This window comes from Aspergillus fischeri, genomic scaffold, assembly GCF_000149645.3.
Source record: "Aspergillus fischeri NRRL 181 1099437636245 genomic scaffold, whole genome shotgun sequence".
NCBI classification, from domain to species: Eukaryota; Fungi; Ascomycota; class Eurotiomycetes; order Eurotiales; family Aspergillaceae; genus Aspergillus; species Aspergillus fischeri.
This window is the reverse complement of record NW_001509773.1, coordinates 2,420,187-2,442,559: the sequence shown is the minus strand read 5'-3', so window position 1 is coordinate 2,442,559 and position 22,373 is coordinate 2,420,187. Positions and strand designations below refer to the sequence as shown.

General features: G+C 48.6%; 5 protein-coding genes across 5 annotated transcripts, besides 4 other annotated features; 2 read left to right on the top strand and 3 right to left on the bottom strand.

Moving 5' to 3' along the window:
• Window positions 1-642: 642 nt before the first annotated feature.
• On the bottom strand, window positions 643-2,928 carry NFIA_110000 (dipeptidyl-peptidase III; the record flags this gene model as incomplete). Its single annotated transcript, XM_001267402.1, has 3 exons — window positions 643-1,758; window positions 1,824-2,703; window positions 2,798-2,928. The coding sequence occupies 3 exons, from the start codon at window positions 2,926-2,928 to the stop codon at window positions 643-645; spliced, it is 2,127 nt and encodes a 708-aa protein (XP_001267403.1).
• A 674-nt stretch (window positions 2,929-3,602) lies between these two features.
• NFIA_109990 (putative protein kinase Scy1) lies at window positions 3,603-6,414 on the bottom strand (the record flags this gene model as incomplete). The annotated part of the gene is made up of 2 exons (XM_001267401.1): window positions 3,603-4,918; window positions 4,968-6,414. The coding sequence occupies 2 exons, from the start codon at window positions 6,412-6,414 to the stop codon at window positions 3,603-3,605; spliced, it is 2,763 nt and encodes a 920-aa protein (XP_001267402.1).
• An 807-nt stretch (window positions 6,415-7,221) lies between these two features.
• NFIA_109980 (branched-chain amino acid aminotransferase, cytosolic) lies at window positions 7,222-8,575 on the top strand (the record flags this gene model as incomplete). Its single annotated transcript, XM_001267400.1, has 3 exons — window positions 7,222-7,456; window positions 7,525-7,822; window positions 7,873-8,575. The coding sequence occupies 3 exons, from the start codon at window positions 7,222-7,224 to the stop codon at window positions 8,573-8,575; spliced, it is 1,236 nt and encodes a 411-aa protein (XP_001267401.1).
• Window positions 8,576-8,931: 356 nt separating this feature from the next.
• Window positions 8,932-8,965: a microsatellite.
• A 4,010-nt stretch (window positions 8,966-12,975) lies between these two features.
• Window positions 12,976-13,016: a microsatellite.
• Window positions 12,977-13,016: a microsatellite.
• Window positions 13,017-15,884: 2,868 nt separating this feature from the next.
• Window positions 15,885-16,904, top strand: NFIA_109970 (bZIP transcription factor; the record flags this gene model as incomplete). Its single annotated transcript, XM_001267399.1, has 2 exons — window positions 15,885-16,059; window positions 16,126-16,904. 2 exons carry the CDS (start codon window positions 15,885-15,887, stop codon window positions 16,902-16,904), a joined length of 954 nt encoding a protein of 317 aa, XP_001267400.1.
• A 4,180-nt stretch (window positions 16,905-21,084) lies between these two features.
• On the bottom strand, window positions 21,085-22,176 carry NFIA_109960 (casein kinase II subunit beta; the record flags this gene model as incomplete). Its single annotated transcript, XM_001267398.1, has 1 exon — window positions 21,085-22,176. The coding sequence occupies one exon, from the start codon at window positions 22,174-22,176 to the stop codon at window positions 21,085-21,087; it is 1,092 nt and encodes a 363-aa protein (XP_001267399.1).
• Window positions 21,950-21,997: a microsatellite.
• Window positions 22,177-22,373: the final 197 nt, after the last annotated feature.

Here is a 22,373-nt window from a genome sequence, read left to right as displayed (position 1 = left end):
ATATGACACAGATATGATTAATGCGACAGAACAAAGAACATCGATGATTCTCGGCAGGGGCGACTGAAGAGAAAGTGGGAGTACTCCGTAGTCTGGAGGGAGGCGCTTAGGACGATGGAGAACGTCAGTAGCGTAGTTCCCATGCAAAGTTACTGCTCACATTTCAGCAATATAGTATTCTTTCAAATACTTGGAGTTAATGATTTGTATACATTTTAACTCCCAAGATAAATGAAGTTCTATATTTTACCAAATTACTGTATAGATAGATCTCACAGGGGAATAGCAGTGTTGAAGATGGAATGATACCACCTCTTTATCAACAATCACATGATCTGAAGCTATCACCATAACATCAGTTATATACGGAGTACTGATGCCATGCTAGTACTGTGTCCAGTTCAAAATCCCCTGGATTGGTGTTGCTAGCTAATCATGTTATTTGAGATAAAACAGAATGCCTTTGACTTAGGCTCTTTGCTACATCACCGTCTCTATCCAATCCTTGACTGACAAGTATTGTGGTATGTATTTGCATTATATGTGGTACTGTTGAACCATACATGCCTTGATGCCAACATTCGCAGGATTGGAGAAGTCATGAACTGACCACTAATCAGTGCGTCCACAAAGCCTTGATATTTAGACATTGCGTTCAACGAAGCTCTGAATCATGCCCTCGAGGGTGGACTCATATTCCTTCAGAGTTACCTCGTCTCCATTTAAGATCGTGTTGCCCTGCACAAAGATCTTACGAGGAATTTTGTTTTTCAGAACAATATCGCGCACCTTGGTACCCCACCACTCATCCACAGAGGTGATGTCGTCATACAACTTCTTGCCCGCGTCTATATCGGCAGTGCATTTGTAGATGTGCAACTTCTGCAGGTATCTTTCCACCGCAGAGCGTCCGTGAGTCAGGATCTTGGATCGATCCAAATGAATCTCTAGGTCGGACAGGTCTTCCTTGCTGTAAACAAGTTTGACAAAGTCATCACCAGCGTCGAGGAAAGTGCGAAGAATGCTGTAGCGAGCCTGCATATGAGCCTGGCCCCACTTCTGCGTCTTAGGATCCCAGAATTCAAGGGCAACCAGACCAGCGCGAGCCATTTGCAGATATGCGGCGAATAGGACATCACCAGCCTCATTGTTGAGGTCAACCTGCCCGTCGCCAAATCCGAAGATCTTCAGGATTTCGAAGTCGCAACTAAGTACCATAGCCACGCACTCGGCTCGGCATTCTTCATATGAAGATGCGATGGCCCCAAAGACAGAACTCCAAGTCTGACCAGGCTTGTACCAGGTGGTGACTGGTTTGTTTGTGACTGGACTCACAGGAGGGTTTGATACATCGAAGTTATATTTCCCGGGAGCCGTCTCCTGCAGTAGCTTTCCCGTTCCATGCCCGAGAAGTTCGTGAATGCCTACTTGCACCTCGAATGCCGGATCGCGGCATCTGCGGTAGACCTCCAGGTCTTTCTCGGGGATAAAGGGCACAGGCTCATTCGGGGCTTTCGCACTCAGAACATTCCCGAGTGACACGTTCTTAAAGCCTAGATTTTGGCGGATGTCGTCATAGTTTGGTAGGTTGATGCCGGCGGGGATACCAGAAGACTGAAAGCTTAAGACTTCCAGGGATGTGAAGTCTGGACTAAGAAACTTGTCCTTCTCGAAATCCTTGCTCCACGGGAGTTTAGGTATCATGCTCTCCGCACTATCCACCAACTTTCCGAAAGCGCGGGTGCGCTCCAAATTAACCTACAGATGTTAGTAATCCAAAGTCAACTAACCACGGAAATAACTCGTCGTAGAACGTGACTCACCAATGCTACAAATCCTTCCCACTCTCCCCTTACCCCGTGGGGGTCTCTGTATGTCTCCACGAAACCTAGATTGGTCTCCAGGACCGGCTTCTGATCCTTCACCCAAATGCGCTGAGCCTCTTTGAAAGCTTCAATTGACCCGGCACCGAAGGAAATAGCATAGGCATCGAGCATCCGCTTCTGGTTCTCATTGGCTGAGTTCAGAGAAGCCTGTTTGACACTGTGGGCAATCTTTGCCATCTCCTCCCTATGATCACCAAAAACAAGTTGAACCTTCTTTCCCTTTAACTTGCCATCCAGATTTAGAGACTCAACGTCGCCGAGGTCCCGGTCTCTGGACGGAGGCGAGGAGACACCCGAAGCAATCCATAGCTCGAAATCGCCAGACGGCAACTTCTTTAGCCGTGTATTCTCCAACGGCAAGCCCTTCTGCTCCATCAGGTCTCCAATGGCTGTAATCTCATCCTTGGTGATCGAAGGCGAATCAGGGTAGTAGGTGGTCATATGGCCGCCTTCAGCATAACCCAGATGCATGAGCGACTGGTTACTTGTCTCATAGATTCCACCGCCGCTGCTGTTGGCCTTTTCGAACGCTGCCTTTGCATCCGGCGTTATGGAAGCCAAAGCCTCAAACGCGGCAACAGGCAGGCGAGGAATGAACTTTGAGTCACCAAAGCCCTTATAGTTACCGCAATTTCCTAGAAATTGAGCGGCGTACTCCAGAAAGAAGCGAAGGTGTTCGTCGCTGACTTTCGTCTTCTGGGCGAGACTGACCCAGTCACCATTACAGGCATTGTAGAGGGCGATAATGAGATCGTAGATCGGCTCTGACTCGGGTGAGACTTGCCGTAGTGTGATGCGGGTACCTTCAAAAGCAGCTCTGTGATCAAGCGACCAAACTACTCGTTAATCAATGTCTTTGCGAATAGCTAGTGGGCTTTTATTCTAGAGAGTCCAGATGGGCGAAGACGAACCTGCTCAGGTAATGGGCATATTTTCTAAGCTTCCCATCCTTAAGAGTATCAAAGTGTGACTTGATCTCCAGCCGTACTACCGTCGGAGGTGAGTCGGCCAGATAGTGTTGCTTGGTTTTGTCATTCATCATGGTATTAGAGGCAGCTTCTGAAGACGTCGAAAGAGGGATGAAGCTTGAAAAGGAAGGAGTCGAAGATGAGAAATTGAATCGTTGAGTGAGGAGCGAAGAGCGAGGCAGACAGCTGAGGGGTAAAAGAGAAGTGGTCGTACTAGTAGATGGGCGGTGGATGGAGAGCAACCGGTGATTCGACGGCAGACGCCTTAAGGCAGTGAGAAGAGGGAGCATTTCAGGAGCTGTTTAGGTAGGACGTCACTACTAGCTACGTACTTACCTCACAATCTACCAACTCTAAGACTCCTACTAAGCTAAGGTTGTGCCTCTTTCTTGGCGCAAGTGGGGAAGCCAACTGGTGCCCACTGTTCCCTAATCGATGTATGGAGCAAGCACAGCACCGAGATTGACCTCACTACGCTCACTGCTGGTTTCTGGGTCGCCGTAATCGAGTCAGAAAATGTGTGCTATATGTTTCCTGATTTGGATGCTCCCTAATAGAAATTGGCCCACGAAATCTATGTGATAACTTTTACCAACGGCTCGCTGCTCCGTCTAGGACTGAAAATCATCGGGAATCATAAGTCGTAGAAAAAAAGCAGCCAATATGGTGAAAAATGTAAGAGAAATGAGAACTAGCTCAAAATGAAAAGGGTATAGAAGCAAGCAAAGTTCTCGATAAGGCAACAAATTCATAATAAGCTTTCATACCTGTCCAGACCTTGCTTCTGCGTAGTCTGCATTGAGGTTGAATCGGGGTTTAAGGAGTTTGCAGGTGCCGCGGGATTCCCTACAAGCGAAGCTCTGCCAACGGGAGTCGAACCACCAGAGCTGGCAAACGACGCCGTCATATTTGGTGCTGACGGAGGAGGTGGAATTGTGAAAGCGGAATAATTGGAGGACTGCTGCGATAAGCGGCTCGAAACAGGATTGTTCGGCGATTTCATACCGGTCAATGCACCCATGGTCAAACCAGTCATGTTGCCAATGCCATTGCCCTGCATGTTGTGCTGGATATTCGAGGAGGCCGGTAGACTCCAAGCGGTCGATGACGATGGTTGTAATGCGGGGACCGTCTGCGCCACCATTGAAGATCTCTGTCCCGCAACAGGCTCTAACGACGGGAAAGAGCTCATATTGTAATCGGGCGTGACAGAGCGAGCATTTAGGTTGGACTGAGGACCTCCTCTGCTGACCGAAGACCAGGAAAAAGCACCGGCAGCCTTCTTCTGAGCAGAGATCTGTGGGGCTGGCGCTTGCGAAGCCAACTCCTGCCAAGGGTCAAGGCCCTGACTGCCGGGCGTAGTACTCTCTCGACCAAGGACGAGACGTTCAAAGTTGTTCCTTGTGGTATCCACATCAGACTGCATGAGATCGTTTGACATACTGAGAGAGCTTCCGAGTCCGCTCTGAAAGCCAGTAGCCTCGGTTCCCGAAGAAAGCTCCCGCAATTTCTTCGTCTGTTCACATTCAATCTTTGAGGAAAGGCGTTTGATTACCGTCATATATTCTTCGAATTGACGAAGGCTCAGCAACGGCCCAAGGCTGAAAGTCCACAGGATAGGCAGAACCTCCAGGGCAAGGAATTCAGTGTCGGCAATAGTCCCAATTTGTCCAAAGACCTTCAAGGCGGCCATCATTACGGCTGGTTCTTTTGTCTTGATCGCTTTCAACGACGGGACAAGTTTCTCCTGTATGGTATATTTGTCTAGGATGGAAGACTTGGCGGTTGTCGGCTTTTTTACTCCAGCAATGCCACTCAGACCGTCCTCGGAGGCCGCGTCGTCGCCAGTTGTACCTCCACAAAGGACAGTGAAGGCTTCCAGGCAGCGCACTTTGATGGCAAGGCTGCTGGTCCGGCTGAATGTAGAGGCGATTGGAGGAAAGACTTCATTCTTAACAGTGCTGAAATCCAAAACGGGAAGGATAACCGGCAAGCATTTGATTGCCGCGTCAACCAGGGAATGGGTTGGCGAGTCCAAACCAAGCCGAATCAGCGGCAAAATGTCTAATAGGGTCAGTCACAAGAGCAAAGGCATGATGAATAGCTGACTCACCGTCCTTGAATTCCTTCCCGGGGCAATTCTCTGCCACAATATTCATGTTCTCTAGCACTACCATTAGACCCGCATCCTTCTTGGAGTCACGCTCCTGAACAGTCCCTTTTCCTGATTGATGCGCGAAGAATATTTCCTTGAGCCGAGGAATAACTTTCTCCGGGAGAGTTCGACGTGCGCTTGCAACGCGCTGCAGTATCGCAAAAACATTCTGCAGCGTCAGGGGCAGCAGCTCACGATCCTTCAACTCTTCTAATAAAGCGCCCAGGACTTTCCTTTCCAGAACGGTTGGAGGGAACTCGGGTATTACTCGTTGTAATCCTCGCATGAACTGTGATTTTTCGTTTGCATTTTTGGCTGGCAGGGACTCCAAAAAGCGGATGGTAGATACCAGGATATTGTCAAAATATTGAGATTGCTGGAATTCTCGGGCATTCAAGCGCTGAGCTGGTCGCCTTGTTATCAACTTAGGCAATAGATGCGACGAGAGATCTTTGGGAATGGCACCCGCGCAGAGGAAATTGTTGCCCTGCGACGGAGTGGATGATGGGGAGCTTAACAGCTTTTTGTACGAGCTCAAATTCGAATGCGATTGCAGCGGAGAGACGTGAGGGGAATTATAGAGGGCGATGACAACGAGTCCCAGTGAGAACATGTCGGCGGCAGTAGTCACATTAGAGTCCAGCGCGAAGTCCGGGGACGTATAGTCAAGATTCAACTGCACTGACTGGGGAAGTCGTGGATCTTGGTAGAGAACTTCTGACAGAGCCAAGGGCGGAAGAGATGATCGTGACTCCGTAGAGCTTGGAGGCCCTGCAAACCCGAGCCCGGAGATTTTCCAGTCGGACTTGGCGTTTATGTAGATGGCTTCAGGATTCAAATTTCCGTGGACAAGGCCTGCAGACTCATGCAGAAACTCCAGACCCTTAGCTACCTGTAAGAGTCCCTTTTGTATTTCTAGTTCATCAATCTCGAGGTCTCTCCGCCGTCGAGTTCCGTCCGCCTCTTCTACCATATAATGGCTCGGTCTTGAGCCGATCCTCGACGTTCTCTCTTGCTCATCTTTTTCCCGTAACAAACCGGCCAGGGACGTGGTAATTGGTTCCGTCACAAACATGAGGCCACCACCACGCGTCTCTTCCACAGGTTCTAATACCTGGAGGATTGATGGATGTCTTAGACGCGCAAGGTTGCTGGCCTCACGCTTTAACCTCTCGACCACATCCTCCTGCAATTTCTTCAATGACGAGCCGGACCGGCTTCCAAGTCCACTTGGTCTGTAATCAAGCACTTTTCTGTCAAATATGAAGACGGAAGCAGTGGTACCCGTTGATTTCTTCTTTCCATCATGAATTCTCCATGGCCCAGAAACCACGGTTGGATGAGGAGATATTTGGTAATTTGCTGATATGTTGGAACTCAGCGTTTTGAGAGCAGAAGAAAACATTTTCTTTCCCAGGGCATCAGAGCCTCAAAATCACTTGAATGAAGCTAGCCTGTCTCGGCCAGAGGGGAAACACTGCAGATGTCACAAGTCAAGGTACCTGTAGACCAACCGGATCAATCCTCACTGAAAGAAAGTCAAGTATACACAGAAGAATAGAGCATGAAAGCTATGACCAGTGCCTGAAACTGTTTGAAGATAACGCCATTGACTTTGCTCACAAATTCCACGGAACTTTTGAGGCCATTTGGGCCCCATGCCTGATGTGGACATGCCCCCTATCAATGCTGCGGTGTTAATTATGCAAAGGTCACGTGAAAGGGGGGCTGCCAAAAGGCTGGCTTATGTCATCCCAATCATACGTGAACTCCACGTGACAGTTTCTCCAAAAGCTGACTAACGGCTATTGCCGGCATTGCCTCCGTCCTGCTGGGCCCGCCGACGTCGGACATGGACTCCGCTGAGAGAACATTTATCCCATCAATTATGCGTTGCAATGGTTGCTATTTCAACATTTAACACCAAAGAAACTCTCCGATTGAGATTGCTCAGCGCTCTGCACCGACATTGACTAGTTCGAGGTATGTCGCACATATTGCTTGATGTATGATACGCGATCTGGACCTTTCGGAGTTGTCCCTTGGGTCCGGCGAGAGGAGTCATGGCCTCCGCTTTTTAAGCTCCATTATTGCCCGGCCACCTAGCACTGTTTTCTCTCTTCCCCATTTCAACGATTGACGAAACCTCTTTTGCTGATCTCTGACTCACTCGATTTCGAAGTGCGCAGAGCTGGTCAAATATTGCATAATCATGAGCTCGCTTCGTCAATTGACCCGTCATCGGGCGTTGCATAGCTTTGCTTCCACGCGTGTTCGAGTCCAGAATCCGGAGAAAAGACAGTCATGGCAGCGATACTTCAGCGCAACGTCAGCTCCTGCATCTCAACTGGCTGGTCTTGACCCTTCGAAGCTCACAGTTACGAAGACAACTACACCTAAGGAGCTGCTGGCACCAAAAGACCTTGTGTTCGGAAAGACCTTCACTGGTATGGCTCCTTGTTCTCCGGAATCCGTCGTGCCAATCTAGGCACTAATGCGAATATTTTTTTTGTAGATCATATGCTTTCCATTGAATGGTCAGCGGCCAACGGTTGGAACGCTCCTCGCATCGTTCCGTACCAAAACCTTAGCCTCGACCCTTCGGCTTGCGTGTTCCATTATGCTTTCGAGTGTTTCGAGGGTATGAAGGCTTACAAGGATAAGAAGGGTCAGATCCGGTTGTTCCGTCCAGACAAGAACATGACGCGCCTTAACAAGTCTTCCGAGCGTATTGCTCTGCCTACTTTCGACGGCGACGCTCTCATCAAGCTCATTGGGGAATTCGTAAGACTGGACAGCAGATTCATTCCTGAGTGGGTAGTGTCATTGTCCGCTTGCACCGGCCATCGCTGACTTCCGATAGTGCCCGTGGCTACTCCCTCTATCTGCGACCCACAATGATCGGCACCCAAAATACCCTTGGCGTTGGACCACCAGGCTCTGCCCTCCTCTTCGTCATTGCCAGCCCTGTTGGCCCTTACTACCCTACTGGCTTCAAGGCCATTTCGCTAGAGGCTACTGACTATGCCGTCCGTGCCTGGCCCGGCGGAGTTGGAGATAAGAAACTTGGAGCAAACTATGCTCCATGTATTGTACCTCAGTTGAAGGCTGCTTCCCGGGGCTTCCAGCAGAATCTGTGGCTATTTGGTGACGAGGAGTACGTGACAGAAGTTGGCACTATGAACCTTTTCATCGCCTTGAAGAACAAGGAGACCGGACAGAAGGAGCTAGTGACCGCTCCTTTAGATGGAACCATCCTCGAGGGCGTCACCAGAGACTCTGTCTTGGCGCTGGCGCGCGAGAGACTCGTCCCCAAGGGCTGGACCGTGTCTGAGCGCAAAATTAGGATGTCTGAGGTCGCCGAAGCTTCTGAAGAAGGAAGACTGATTGAGGTCTTCGGAGCCGGTACCGCAGCCATTGTCAGTCCTGTGCGAACCATTAGCTACAGAGGTAAGATGGTTGATTGCGGATTGAAGAAAAATGAGGAGGCCGGCGAGATTGCTCTACAGATGAAGAACTGGATTGAGGGCATCCAGTACGGTGATGAGGAACACCCATGGAGGTAAGTTGATTGTGACGTTCAATCCAATGTGTGCGAGGGTCCCAGACTGACATCGTCTACAGTTATATACTCTAGATGGATACTGTTTGATCACGGCCCGATTTCGAATTGCTTTTGCTATCTCACGTGGGTTGGAATAGAAAAATCTTTTTGTCTCTAGCATCACGGCTTGATTTTGCGAGTTTCTAAGACCTGTCTAGCATGGCGCTTCCGTTAGCATGTGTTTGGGTCTGCTTGTGAGTTTGATACATTGGAACAGCCACATTCCGATTTATTAAATCGCATCTCGGAGCATCGATGGAGAGGCTGAGGTTTTCACTCTGTTCCCCGTCGGCGAACCAATGCATTTTGAATAGACGTGAGGCGATATGTTAACTGAGGCGATATCTTAACTCCCTGACCCAGGGGCACTGATCACCAAACGAGAGCGAGAACGAGATGATCAATACTGTACCATAGCCGCACTCAAATACGCGATATACGCACAGCCAGCATTCTAGGAATCAGGTTCGGCGCAGCTTGTTGAATGTGCTCGCTGGCTTGTTACAGATGCCAGTATCGCCGCTGATCTTCTCAGATCGCAGCGGGCGCTGAACGCCTAAAGCGCAGGGCTCAGCCCTCTAGATACCGGCTCCAATGATCTTGAAAGACCATCCAAATTGAAGAATTGTAAAATTCTTACTTTGCGAAGACGGACACTGTACCATTGCCGGGCTTGAGGCTGAGAAGCATTGACTTACTTCGAATGGACAGAAGCTGACAAGTGGATTATAACATCTTCACCATCGATACGACCAATTTCATGTCGAGTACCTACTCGGTCGATCATACTACTACTAGATTGGTGTCTAATTGGACTGTAACAGGGTACCTCCTCCGTACCAAGGCACCCCACCGTAGCTACCTTTACATGACAGGTACCGCTCTCAGCATCTTAACCTAATCTGGTATCCGCCTCGGTGCAGCTTGACCAAGTACTCCATACTAAGGAGTGCCTTAAACGGACAGGCAAAGATTCGATGGCGTGCAAGCGAATACCCAAAATCCATGTGTCCATAAACCAACGGTTCTTAGACTCGACCATCTGGTCATTGGACAATTCCAATTGGACTTTCTGCGTCCCAGGGCCCAGGCAAAACGCCAAACGCAGGATCTATGGCAGGCTTCAGAGTACTTCCGTCGGTCCAATGTTTTCGTCCGACCCGGCTCAATTCACAAGGTATGGTAGGTAAGGGTCCGAAGAACTGAAAGCCTCCATGAGACACGCTGGTCTCAACTTACTGTGTACAGAGTAAGTACTACCATGGAACCCCCACTGAACGTGAATTTATGATTCGCTGAATCGTATTGAAAGCGAAACACAGTCACAGACCCATAGTCCACTGAAACGGACGCACCGAATACGTAGCGTTGCCTTTTATGGGCTAGCCTTGCAGCCATCTTGTTTGCGAACAGGGCTGTGCAGAGTATCAAAGGCAGAGCGTACGGATAGACTAGATAGGTAGTCATCATCCAGACTGGCGTGTAAACAAATAAACCATGCTGTCTAGTCTGGGGCTGCATGAATGACTGACAAATAAGTCCACGTTGCAAGCATCGTGTTGAGAGCCATTTCCGAAACTGCCAGAGAATGATCGTCGTCGTACAGATTATGACCGGGCGAAAAGGGGGGAGGGGGGTGGAACTGCGGAAGGGATTCTCGCTGAGCCTCATACCCTGTCTTGTTTCATTCGTCCTAATCGCGGGGTGGAAGCTGGGACTGGAAGGGACGCAATTTTCGAGTCGCAGTCCTTGAATATCGGCTTTTTTTTTAACTCATTTTCCTACGAGAAGAGTCCACAATTGCATACAGCGTAGTTACCTATCATGAAGAATGTGTACAAGTATCACTAAGCTACAGTATTCATTGGTCCTCTCATGATAGTAGGGACCACCAATAGATAGTCATTTTGGTGGCCCACTAAAGTCCGCAAACCATGTGGGCCGGGAAGAGAGTCTTCTCTATGTAAGCCAAAGGGCTGATCTCATTGTTTTCTCCGTCCGAGTCACCGGAGTTAGGCAGAGAATCACCGGCCTAGCGCCATTGGTTTCCTAAATTCGCTCAGGAGTGGAAAGTGAGCTACGAATCCAACAGTACACACACATACCGTAGAGTTTCAAAATGGGACTAATGCAAGGATCAATTGGAGGCAAAGTCTACACTACAGTGCTGAAGAAGGGACAGATTGTGGTTCAATTGACGCGATAAATCATACAACTGATGAGAAATGAGTAATTTTCCTAACGTCTTGGCCATTGAATTTTTACAGTATCGCCGGCTAAAGCCGAGTCTTGCATTCCAACGGCGGGCTTGAGGCTCTTGCCATGTAGTTATACGGGCTTTGATTCGAGCCTTGACATCTGGGCAGAGACCGGTCCATGTTTCTACCCCCATTCCACCAATGACCACAAACACCTACGTATGGAGCGGTTTGATATTATCAATCAATCTGCCAAGTTGCGGCCCCATCGCAAGATCAGTCAATAACATTCGATTCCTTAATATTTTAGCAGGTTCACCTGACTCTCAGCCGCTGCGGATAAATCGTGCCGATAACTAGTGTACACCCTTTAGGCCTTTATAGTCCCCGCACTTGCAAGTCTTTTACGGCTCCCCCCGCCGAGGAGCGGATAATATCCACTAATTTTGCTGAGCAATCTAACCTGCTCCGTAGCCGAATAGTCCCGCCAGTGACCCGTCCATAAGAGCGGCTTGATCATATCGCTCTAGGCTAGTGGGCTGTAGAGGCTTGCAGGCACTGATCCAATTAATAACCTCGCCAACTTTCATGATGAAGCGGTTGTCAGAAGTCAAGTCTCTCGGTGCTTAGCCCGTGCATCTTTCTGCACGAGGGACCGGATACCGCGGGCTTAGCGGAGACTAAGTGAGTCGTAGCCAAGAGCATGAGTCTGTGAGACTGCAGAAGAATACTGCAGAGAAAGGGGGAAAGCGCGTGAGAATGCGTAAAAATAGTCCTCGAAGTAGTCAAATTATCAAGTCTTGCATTATTTGTCATTTTCCGGGATAGTTACCTAGGTACGTAGTATGAAGACGACTAGGTATATAGTTTGCTGGTTTCGACCAGTAGTAGGCCGGTAATATATGGTTATGTTGGTTGGGCGGGGAATAATGGCAGGGACTATGGCACGCCTAATCCTTGGACTGGAGATTCGCGCTCAACTACTCGCTGCTCGATGGCCCGGATCGTTTGGTGGAATGTGAAGAGCTAAATTAAGACGGTTAGGCGGGATATTTACTTTGGGGTGGGGTTGCAAAAAGGGAACCAAGGAGCAGATTTGGAAGGACACTGGCCTGCCCACGAATTTCAGAACAACAAACCCATCTCAAGGCTAGAAATAATTAAGGCTGCAGATGCATGAGCGGATTATGGGTATTACAAAGAAGAGATCATAATGACTCATGACAGGTGGGGCTGGTCAGATTCACAACCATTTTCGCCCTCCACCGCCCTGGAAGCAGGCTTCTAGATGCTGAGTGGAAGGGCTGGCTGACAAGTCCAGCGCATCTCCCTACACTGAGTGGTTCAAACCCCTGCCAGATGAGATCGGACCCAGTAAACCGGCAAGGATCTTCGTAATCACCAGCGGTGAGATGAAGATTCATAATCACTGCTCGACGTCCAGGATACAGTAAAATTGTATATCTTCCATTTTTGCTCATTGCGTTACACAAACGGTACGATCTTGGCTAAGGAAAACAGGGAGAAACAGCAGCCTTTCGGTCTCCAAATTAAGTATTAGTTGTACATGAGATGCATGGAATTGTCAAGGGCTCGGCAATCAAAAAACATGATTGGCAGCCGCTCAAACACATCCTGCCGAATTGAGTAAATTTAAACAGCGCTAAAAAAAGAACCAATGAGCTATGGTACTACTACCTTGTCTCAGCCCTACAGGTGGAGCTTCAGGGATATACTTTGCGGGCAGCTTGCGGTCTAGCGGACGAGCTACTGAGCTAGTCCGGTATTGAAGGTTTAGGCGAGTCTTAACTCTTAAGAGTCAATTGCCAAGAAATTGATAAGATATTATCTAAGACTTTGAAACATTAAAAAAATGACAAGATTGGTCTACTCCTCCATTTCATGCTAGCAATATTATACACGAGCTGAACATCCTTCCCCTTTAGGAATAAAACTACGCAATTAAATTGGTATGCAATGATTTTTGTTCTACCAAAAATTACAGATTTGTTTTGAAGAAGAAAAATACGATGAATAAATAACTAGAAGTATAGAGATTAGCGAATCAATGTGAGGGATGATACTGATGGAGGGCAGATACTAAACCGGCAGTCGTCCGTCAAATTGCTCATTCCTTTATGAGCCTATCTTGCACGAGCCTAAAAAAAATAAAAATAAAAATAAAAATAAAGAAAAAAATAAAAAAAAGTCCGAAAGATTGGCCGGAGCCATGTGGCCGGCAAGGCTGTTTGCCTGTGACACAGTGATTCGAGAGCTGATTGTGTAATGGAACGTCAGATGATTAAGTCACTGCCTCTACACTGCGCCTGCATTCCAGAAGCTGTTTCTCATTTGATTTCTCGTTCCCGGACCATACACTAAGGATGAACAGAGGTCAAAGATGCTTCAGTTGGCTAGATTTGCTTCGCAGATCAGCTCCATATTTCTCGTATCCCAAACGCACGTTGCGAGAGAGCCAAATTGTCACAATCATGGAAAACAACCCATACGCCATACCCGTCTTTACCCACCTGGCTGGAGAAAGGGTGAGATCCTTATCCTTAGTTTATTGCCAAGATCTAGGGGTTACAACGTGGCAGAAGTCGAGACCGTGCGTCACGCCGTCAGATGTAATTTTACTCTGTAAATCTAGATCACTCTACCTTCACAGATTTAGATTCTTTCCGAGGCCTTTTTAGCTCAGGCGTCACTGGTACAAGGGTGCAAGGGGTGTCTTGAATGTAAGAGCAGTCCATAAACGGAAACTGGTCTAGACGGCGCGACAGGCTGCCTTCCACTGGCTATTCACTTAAATAGGTACCCACAGGGCGCTGTCAAATCAATCTAGTAGTCGAAGACTAGTAGTATTCGTAGTACATGAGTGAATTAGTAGAGGCTCCAAGCCTCCAAGAGCCAAACATTAAATGATCTGGACACGCGGCTAGAACGGAAATAGTGGGATTGATGGTCCAACTACCCCCTACGATCATTCCCTTCGAAATTGGGGGCTATATTGGAGACATGGAGTGTTACTCAATCCAATTCGCGTAATGTATGTATTTCATGTAAAATTAGAACTCAGTTCTGACAAGCACGTGGCGGTATGGTTGATAATTGACTCGGAGTTGGAGCCCGTCATGTACCTTTGACGCTTGCACGGAGTGGTGCAATGCAAAACGCTGGATACCATTTTTGACAAGGGAGAGAAGTTACCTTAATCGCTTCGAGGCATAGAGAACATTTCTATATACATAGGGCTACCCGCGCCCCTGAAAAAGAGCGTACCGAGAACCGAATGAGACATACAAGATTGGAGAAACCGCAATAAAAATTGATGATTAATAGAGCAAAGGTTAACTTAACTTGGATTGATTTAGGGAGGGTCACCATTATTGGGAGCCGTCATAACTACCATCCATTAATATCCATCTGTGCAACAGTACCTCTAATAATACTATGCTAGTAGGAATACGGTCATCTACTCTATCCAGTCACAATCCATTCCTGTATGTTGACTCCATTCAGGCGCCCCCAACGGCAAGCCACCCAACATGTTCTAGGGTCGCTTGTTTCATATTCAATGAGCAGCACTATGGGACACATATCCTATTTTCTTAACTCAAAATAAAGTAGAATGAATGCCACGGGATCTGTTGTATAGGAGCCTTTAGTTATTATTCAGCCAAGCCAAATCAGTAGTTTGTATCAAAGCCATATTGGAGAATCTATCAAAATCCAGTGGTACACTGCTTCTCCATCCAGCTATACTCTAGCAAAATTCTTATCAGTCTCATAACGTCCATGGTTTCCGTCCAAAAAATACCATCTTTCTGATGGTCATTGATCCCAGCCTCTAAGAATGAGGGGTGCAAGTTAGATAAGAGATAAACCGTCATCGGGGCCTCTTCTGGGTTAGTTTTTGCGAACTGCATGGCATGGTATCATGGTTTTGATTGGTATTGTGCCTCTGCAGCTCGGGAAAGGAGCAAAATCGCCAGATCAAGTAATCATAATGCGCCATGCTTCTATTTCTGAAATACTCTAGAAAGAATGTTGCAGAACGCATTTACTGTGAATTAAATTATTGAGCCCCTGATGTAGACCCTCAGCATGGTCTGGATATGGAGTACCTACAGTAGTGATTCATACCTCTGTTGGAATGTGGATTGATTGTGATACCTTGAACCACATGGCCATGATTAGTGGTCAAACCTACCCTATATCCTGGGCTTGGTTATTGGGGGTTGAGAGAAAGGTAGACTGTGGTAGCCTTGGGGGAGGGTGGGGGGCGGTAATCCATAGACTATGTTGTCCTTCCTCCACACTCCATGTCCATCCCTCGATTCAGTAGTGTTATTACTCATTCTTCCTGGTCGGCAATCGGCCTGATCTCTAAAACAGCCTCATGCACTTGACATTCCTTCAGCCCAGCTGGCCGACCAGGTCCATTAGTCGTGACGCAGCCTTGCACATCTAGTCTTCCATTCAGGGAGGGTTCCTTACCAACAACACATGGTTCCAGATCCATGCCATGACCCCCTAGAAGACTAGCGGGTATTTCCAGTTTCCACGGTCCCAAAAAATAATAATCAATGAATGGAAATAAAATAAAACCAATAAACATATTACTCAACAATTGAAAATCATTTATTTTCATTTTCATTTTTTTTTAATAAAGCAAAATTAATTCTCGGAGCTCGGACTTGAGTTGTTATCTACGATTTGATTCATCATCATGGATTGGTTTCGGTCCGGATACAATGGCGGCTTAGCAGCCCATAGCCAGACGCCTGATTCTCCAGCTGATCGACCTTTAGGCTCAGACTTCTTTTAAATACTTTGATGCTTCCTGTTCCTTCTGATGGATCCTGTCTGTTGATTCTCAATTACCGGTTGCAACTTTATCATTAGTCTACGTTCTATTGGTATAGATCACTCAAACGCTCCTAGGTTCTATGCTCTGTCTGAGCTTCGGTTAAACTTCCCAAACCATCTTGACTTTATACTTCCTGCCATCTATACTTGCTACTGCGCCTTTAAATTGCTGAACATACCTTCTTCTTCCCGCTCAAGATGCATCGCTCTACGAACAACTCGTACCATCAGTCTTCGAGCTCCCGAAGCTCGTCCACCCACGGTTCCAGCAGTGCTTTCAGTCCCAATGCCAACCCTAACGAGGACTGGACAAAGATCTCAGATCTTGCTGAACGTCGACGGATACAGAATCGCATTGCTCAGAGGAACTACCGTAAGTAGCTTCCTTACTAACTGACTGGCGCTGAAAATGTGTTCTGACAATCTCCGGATGCAACAGGCAAGAAACTGAAGCGTCGCTTGGAGGACCTGGAAAAGAGGGCTGCCTCTGCTTCAGAGTCGCCAGAACGGTCCCACGAGAAACCGGAGTTGCCGAAGCATGCGAATCCTGTCAAATCTCGCACCAGGACTAACCGCTCGTCCAAGTCAAACTCGGAGACCAGTCACAGCTCCAGAGAACGCCTTCCTCTTTACGACTGCTACAATAGCCAAGACGACCGGGGTGCCATGTTCTCTCACCAATGCACAAGGCAACTGTCAGCGTCACCCCCACCTGTGTTCTCATACCCCTCGTATCCGCACCTGGACCCATACAGACAGGCCAGCTATGGCACCTCTCCCGCATACAGTTCGACTTACAGTGACTTGTCGTCCTTCCAAGGGGAGTATGGCACCCCAGTGCCTTCGATCATGCCTGTTGCGATGTCTGCAGGCGGGCCACTGAAGAGGCCACATACATATGCGGACGAAGAGATCATCAGTCCCTTTAGTATGAGCTACGCGACTATGGCCGGCATTGACTTATGTCCGACTTCTCACCACCCCGGTGAATCTAATATCTCTGTACGTAAACTGTCCTCTGGCCTGCGTCGATATCATTCAAGCAAAGAGAGGAGTAAGAAAGCTGACATATGGTTCATTAGATCCCATCTCTCTGTCAATTATTTGCTGAGGATCACTCCTCTCCGTCGACACCCGCAGAGACGTCCATTCTCACGTGTCCTCTCACACCCGAGTCCGACCCGTGCTCCCCGCATTCGTTTCCCTTTCTGTGATTGAGCTGTCGTCGCTTATTTGAGTCGTTGAATTACCGAATTTCTTTTTAATGATGTTACGATACGCTTGGCCGAATGGGAGCTATGAACATTCGGGTGTTACTCTCCGCGGCAATCTTGGCTTTTTTCTTTCGTGGCTCATTCTGGACTGTTTTTCGTTTACGGGCTGAATCGTTCTGCTCGGAGAAGATCTCCTATCATATGACGGTTTCTGGGCTTTCGGATGCCCATGTGGTGATGCATGACTCGGGGCGTTCAATGTTTTACATCAAGAGACGGAAGTTCATCTTAGGAGTTGGAATGGGAAATGGCAGCAATGCTGGGTTGATTCACTCTTTTCTTTGTCCATCCACCTTTTGCTCGTTTCCGTCTTTCGGTTCCACTTGGATTTTATTAGAATACCAAATGACATTGTAACCAAACAATTGGCCGTTACTCTAATCATCACGGCTGCGGAGTTACGGCATGTTGATGCTCCGACTCCAGGACTGTGGGTCGTATGGTAAATCTGGTATTTTGGACGTATTTGCCCGTAACGTTTTTTGGCCCCCAAATCTCCACAAAGTGCACCGACCATACTCCTAATCGGTTAGAGGCAATTCTTGGGCTTTTCGAGTGAAAGGATGCCATTTCCGCGCTATTCGTCTCGAACTTCCAATGAATACTCTCCCTACTCTACTCCATATATCACTGAACGTGCACAATTCTTTGGCTACATTTCTGGCCGCGTGCTCCAAAAGGATCAAGGTCCCAGTCAATAAATAAATAACATACACTATAATCACAGGGACAATGGCTGGGTTTGGCTGGACCGGAGCGAGTTTCCGGACGATTGTCGATACTGTACTTCTACGGAAATAGTCCGCAAGTACCTACTCAAATTGCCAGGCAAGACTACGACAGGCGAGAATACGACGGTCCATCCGACGCAATCCGTTTTACACCTGATAGGGAGACCGACGACTCAGTGGTTACGGTCCACTGCAGCTTTCCAGTGCCAGGGTCAGAGAAAATGATTGGCTTCGCGCTGGAGATTGCGTTGATTCGTTCCCGCTGTCCCTCCTTCTCTGTTGCCATGCGATAGAAGCGATTCTTAATACCCTGGCATTATTATTTTCTTCGAAATTGACTCGCGACAGCTGCCACGGGCCAGTTGCTGGTTGATTCTCAGTGGGGCTCTGCGCAAGTATGTACCAAGTATGAACCGTCTAACATGCTGCGCCTCCACAGCTCCAGCCTGATGTGGTACAGTGCATTGGTCAACGAGACACGGACCACTGGCAAGGGGAATCAAGCGAATTCGGGGGGCCTTGTACGTCGTGGGCTGTTGCTTTGAACTGGGATCAATTGACCTTGTGCTACACCCATGAAAAGCAGGTGGACGATGTCCTGCTCCCTTTCCGTGTAAGGCAGGGAGGCTGGAGCAATTCAGACACTCAAGTTACAACTGACAATTGGCAACTAATTGTCCGCTGCTGGAGCTATCCTACTGAAGGATTACTCATCAATCGAAGATGCGTCTTGATTGATAATCTCATCGAGACAGGATGGGATCATTCTTCCACCTGTCGGTCCTGCACGCTCGAAGAGGCTAGCGATTCTACAGAGTAGTTAATTCTTATCTCGACCTGACGGCGCATATGCGGATGCCTCTGCACAGAAATGGAACCACATGAGAAGAACAATGATTTCTAATCCCTTCGTCTAATTGTCGATTCTTATTCTGCCCTTTACAAGAGCTGTCTTGAGGCTTCAACTCGGACCACTCAGGGGCACAAAAACAGCCAAATTTGCACTCTTGGTCCTAGCTATCAAACTACTTTCGATCTTGCCTAGGCTGCAATATTGTTTGGGGACGATCGGACTCCATACTGGAAGCTGCGGAACGGATACCATTCACCATTTCGAGTAATTGCTGGGCGTTGAGACAAGGTAGTACATCCATCAGGCGCGGACCAACCAAAGTGTGTCAAGACTGTTAGTCTGTTAGATACGAGCTCGCTTCTGGTTGTGTCCTCCAACTCGGCTACGAGCATAGTGCTTTCTCAAACGGAGTTGTCCGTGGACGCTGCAGAGTGGACACACGAAACGAAGATCCTTTGATACCTGCCGTTTGATTGACCAACGACTAGACTTGGTCCTCCGTCGGGTCTTCAGCCTTACACTGTATGTCTGTGCGGATCATGCGGAGTGAAAGTGACCGGCAGGCATCAGCAGCAGTAAATCGTCAGCCGTCAGCACATCTCAGCCCTGATTTAGCCGTCTGTCCATGACAGTCTGACGATTCCTCGTTGTCGGATTTAGACATCCAGCTTACGATTTAAGCTCGCAAAACTGAATGCTGACGATCCGCTCTAGCGCTTTTTTTCTATTATTTTTCCTTTTTCTCCCTTTAGACTTATCTAATACGACCCTCATTGCTGGCGTCGGGCTGAACGAACGGCCGATCCAAATCCCGGGGCTCCATTGAAGCCGCGATTGATAGATCCCGTACCATGTTATGAGACCCTTCCAGCCCTCCACAATCAAAAGAAAAAAGGCAAAAAAAAAAAAAAAGAGCAAAGGGCAAAATAAAAATAAACTGATTGACACAGTGCCACGGTGCGATAAAAGGGCGTGTTACATTCGTGTCGTTCAACACGGTTACATGAGGAACTCAGCCAATCGTTTCAGGTAGCGAGACCCCAAACATCTGGACTCGTATACGGATAACCAGTAGAGAGATTGAATTCTCTGTATTGGCTTCAGGGCCCCATACTCACAGTGAAACAAGTGCCAGGCAGCAGATCAACTGCATACATTATTGTCATTGTGTAACCCAAAGCGGCTCTGAGGAACCTCGTCCATTCGACAACCTTCACTCGACCCCTCCCAGACCGAAAGGGTTAGGATTAGGAATTAGGTAGGGACAACACGACTTTCCAAGACTTGGTTACGGTTAATGTGAGACAGATCTCAAGATAGGTGAACAACTAGCGAGGTATGCAAACAAAGAAACCCAACACCATCACAGTGTCACAATCACGACCTAGAACTATCCATGGCACGCTTGTGCCCCATCCAACCTTGATCAAGTCCTAGTCTAGACGGAGGCTACGGTCCTATGGACTACGGAGACGGAGCCCACTGGTACCGACGGCGAAAGCCGAGCGAGCCCCACCCCTTGCATGGACGGAATATGCAGCAAGAGCAAATAGATTGTGCCAGTCCCTTGGCATTCGTTCACTTCTCGACCACCAAATCCGATGATTGATGAACGCAATCCCTCACGCAGATGACTATTGACACGGTGACAGTCACAGTGACAGTGAGAGTGACCATGCGAATAGGAAATGCTTCGTGAGGAATGATGTTGGCTCCGAATCATCTGATGCTTTCTATCTGCATTGATTTCAAATGATGACCAAGCATCATCCCAGGGGTATCTTCCTTCACATTGAATATTGCTCCCTCCTCGAGATAAGAGTAACTAATGGGTCCAATGTCCACTGAGTAATCACTGAAGATTACGACGTGCTCAACGACCATCGCAGCCGCCATTGACTAACAGGTGCAGGCGCCCATTATTGCAGCAGAAGGGGTGACTGACCTCCACGAGGGGAGCCGGTGCATGGTTAGATAGAAGACTCGCACAATTTGAATTCGTCCATCAGTTTCTTACTGTGGCACCTGTATACCTGTATGAGACTTGGGGTGGGATGTAGTCCAAACCAACTCTAGGAGAGATTAACTCAAATATTCACTGCAACATTCGAGGATCCCCGCCTCTCAAGATTTGATGCTACAGGGCCAAACTTTGTAAAATAAAGACAAGTCCATAGATTTTCCTTCTGTACTGTATTGGATTCGATAGGCTGTATATCATGAAGACAAAGAAAATAAAAGTCAACGACGCCTTGATGCAGGTCAAAAAGATCGAGAAACAAAGCCTTAGGTTCCCCCGGTATTAGAGAGGTCATTCGCATGAGCAGATGAGGTTTGTTGAGGTAGCCTCCGCACGCGCACACACGCGAAAACATCAGTAGATTTGAACCAACATGGTGAGAAAAGCAGATAAATGAAAATGGAAAGAAAAAGAAAAGCCTTAAGCGATACAGTCCCTATCCACATCACATTAACAAAACCCCAACCATCGGTAGCACAGCTCGATCAAATCGTCCCCCTTCAACCTCCCGCAGGATCTATCAACCTTCCGCCCCGTTGATGCTCATCTGATCGGGATTATGCCGCCGTCTCCGCATGGGCGCTTTTTTCCTGGCTGCGATTACGGCTGCATTCTGGGCTTCAATGTTCATCTCGGTATCGCCGGCATCGTTCGCTGAACCGTGGATGGCCGCGTACTGCGCCAATTCGTCCAACTCCCGGATATCCGTCGGCTTCATCCGCAGCCACTTCATGCGCGGACCAACTCTGGATCGCTCCGAAACGCGGAATCCGTAAATCTTCGACTCGTAAATCCTACCTGGTCCCAGGCCGGGGCAGAAGTTGACCGTTCGCACGCCGTTGATCTCCGTTGGCTGGTTCGGCGGCGGCGGCAGATCGGGGGTCGCGCGGTTGACCCCAGACGTCAAAGACGAGGATCGAGACTGATTGTTTGCATTCGTAGGGGCAGCGGTTAACATGGAGGGATCCAGGCGGGGCCCAATGTCCAGGTCGGGGAAGGTCATGAAGAAAAGGTATCCGAACGTGGTCCCGAAGAAGGCCCCATCGACCGAGTGAAAACGACTGTTGGGCGGAGTGTACAGATCCTGACAACTGGGGCAAAACAGCTTCACCGTCTCTTGTCCAGGCGTGTCGGAGCAGCCCACGGGCAGGACCTTGCTTCCATTGCAGTAGGCGCGCGGACAGACACCAAAGTGCTGCATTTCGTACTTCTCCAGCATTTGCTGGATTCCCGGTCTCGAAGTGATGTAGCGCTGGTGGATGAGGCCGTAGAGCAGTTCCGCAGAACTTTCGATCACACTCAAGTCGCTGGCCACCCGCGCATGTCTCCGGTCGCCAGCTCTGCGGTAGCCCGGGGGTCGCTCATCACCGAGAATCTCGTCATCATCCTCCTCCTCTTCCTCTTCTTCCTCCTCCTCATCTTCGTCCTCCTCCGGTTCCACATCCAGAATCATCTCGAGCGCCTCCTTGTACATGGGCACCTGCGACTGCAGACCCGTAAGATTGAAGTCATCCTCGATAAAGTCCTCCGACACCTCTGCGAAGAATTCGTGGCCCATCAGCGAGCAGAAGGAGGAGATCCATGACTCCGGCGCCCCTTCCGAAGACGACATATCGAACGAGCCGGACTCGGATGACGACGAGGCTGACGATTCAGACAGTTGACTCAGATCCAGCCTGTTCAGGCCGTCGGCCAACGCCGAACCTATCTCTCTCGACACGTTGCCGAGTAGCGAAACGGAAAACGATGGATCGAACGAAGACGGAAGCGCTTCGCTTGGATTTCTTCGACCCTGGTCGATCGGGCACA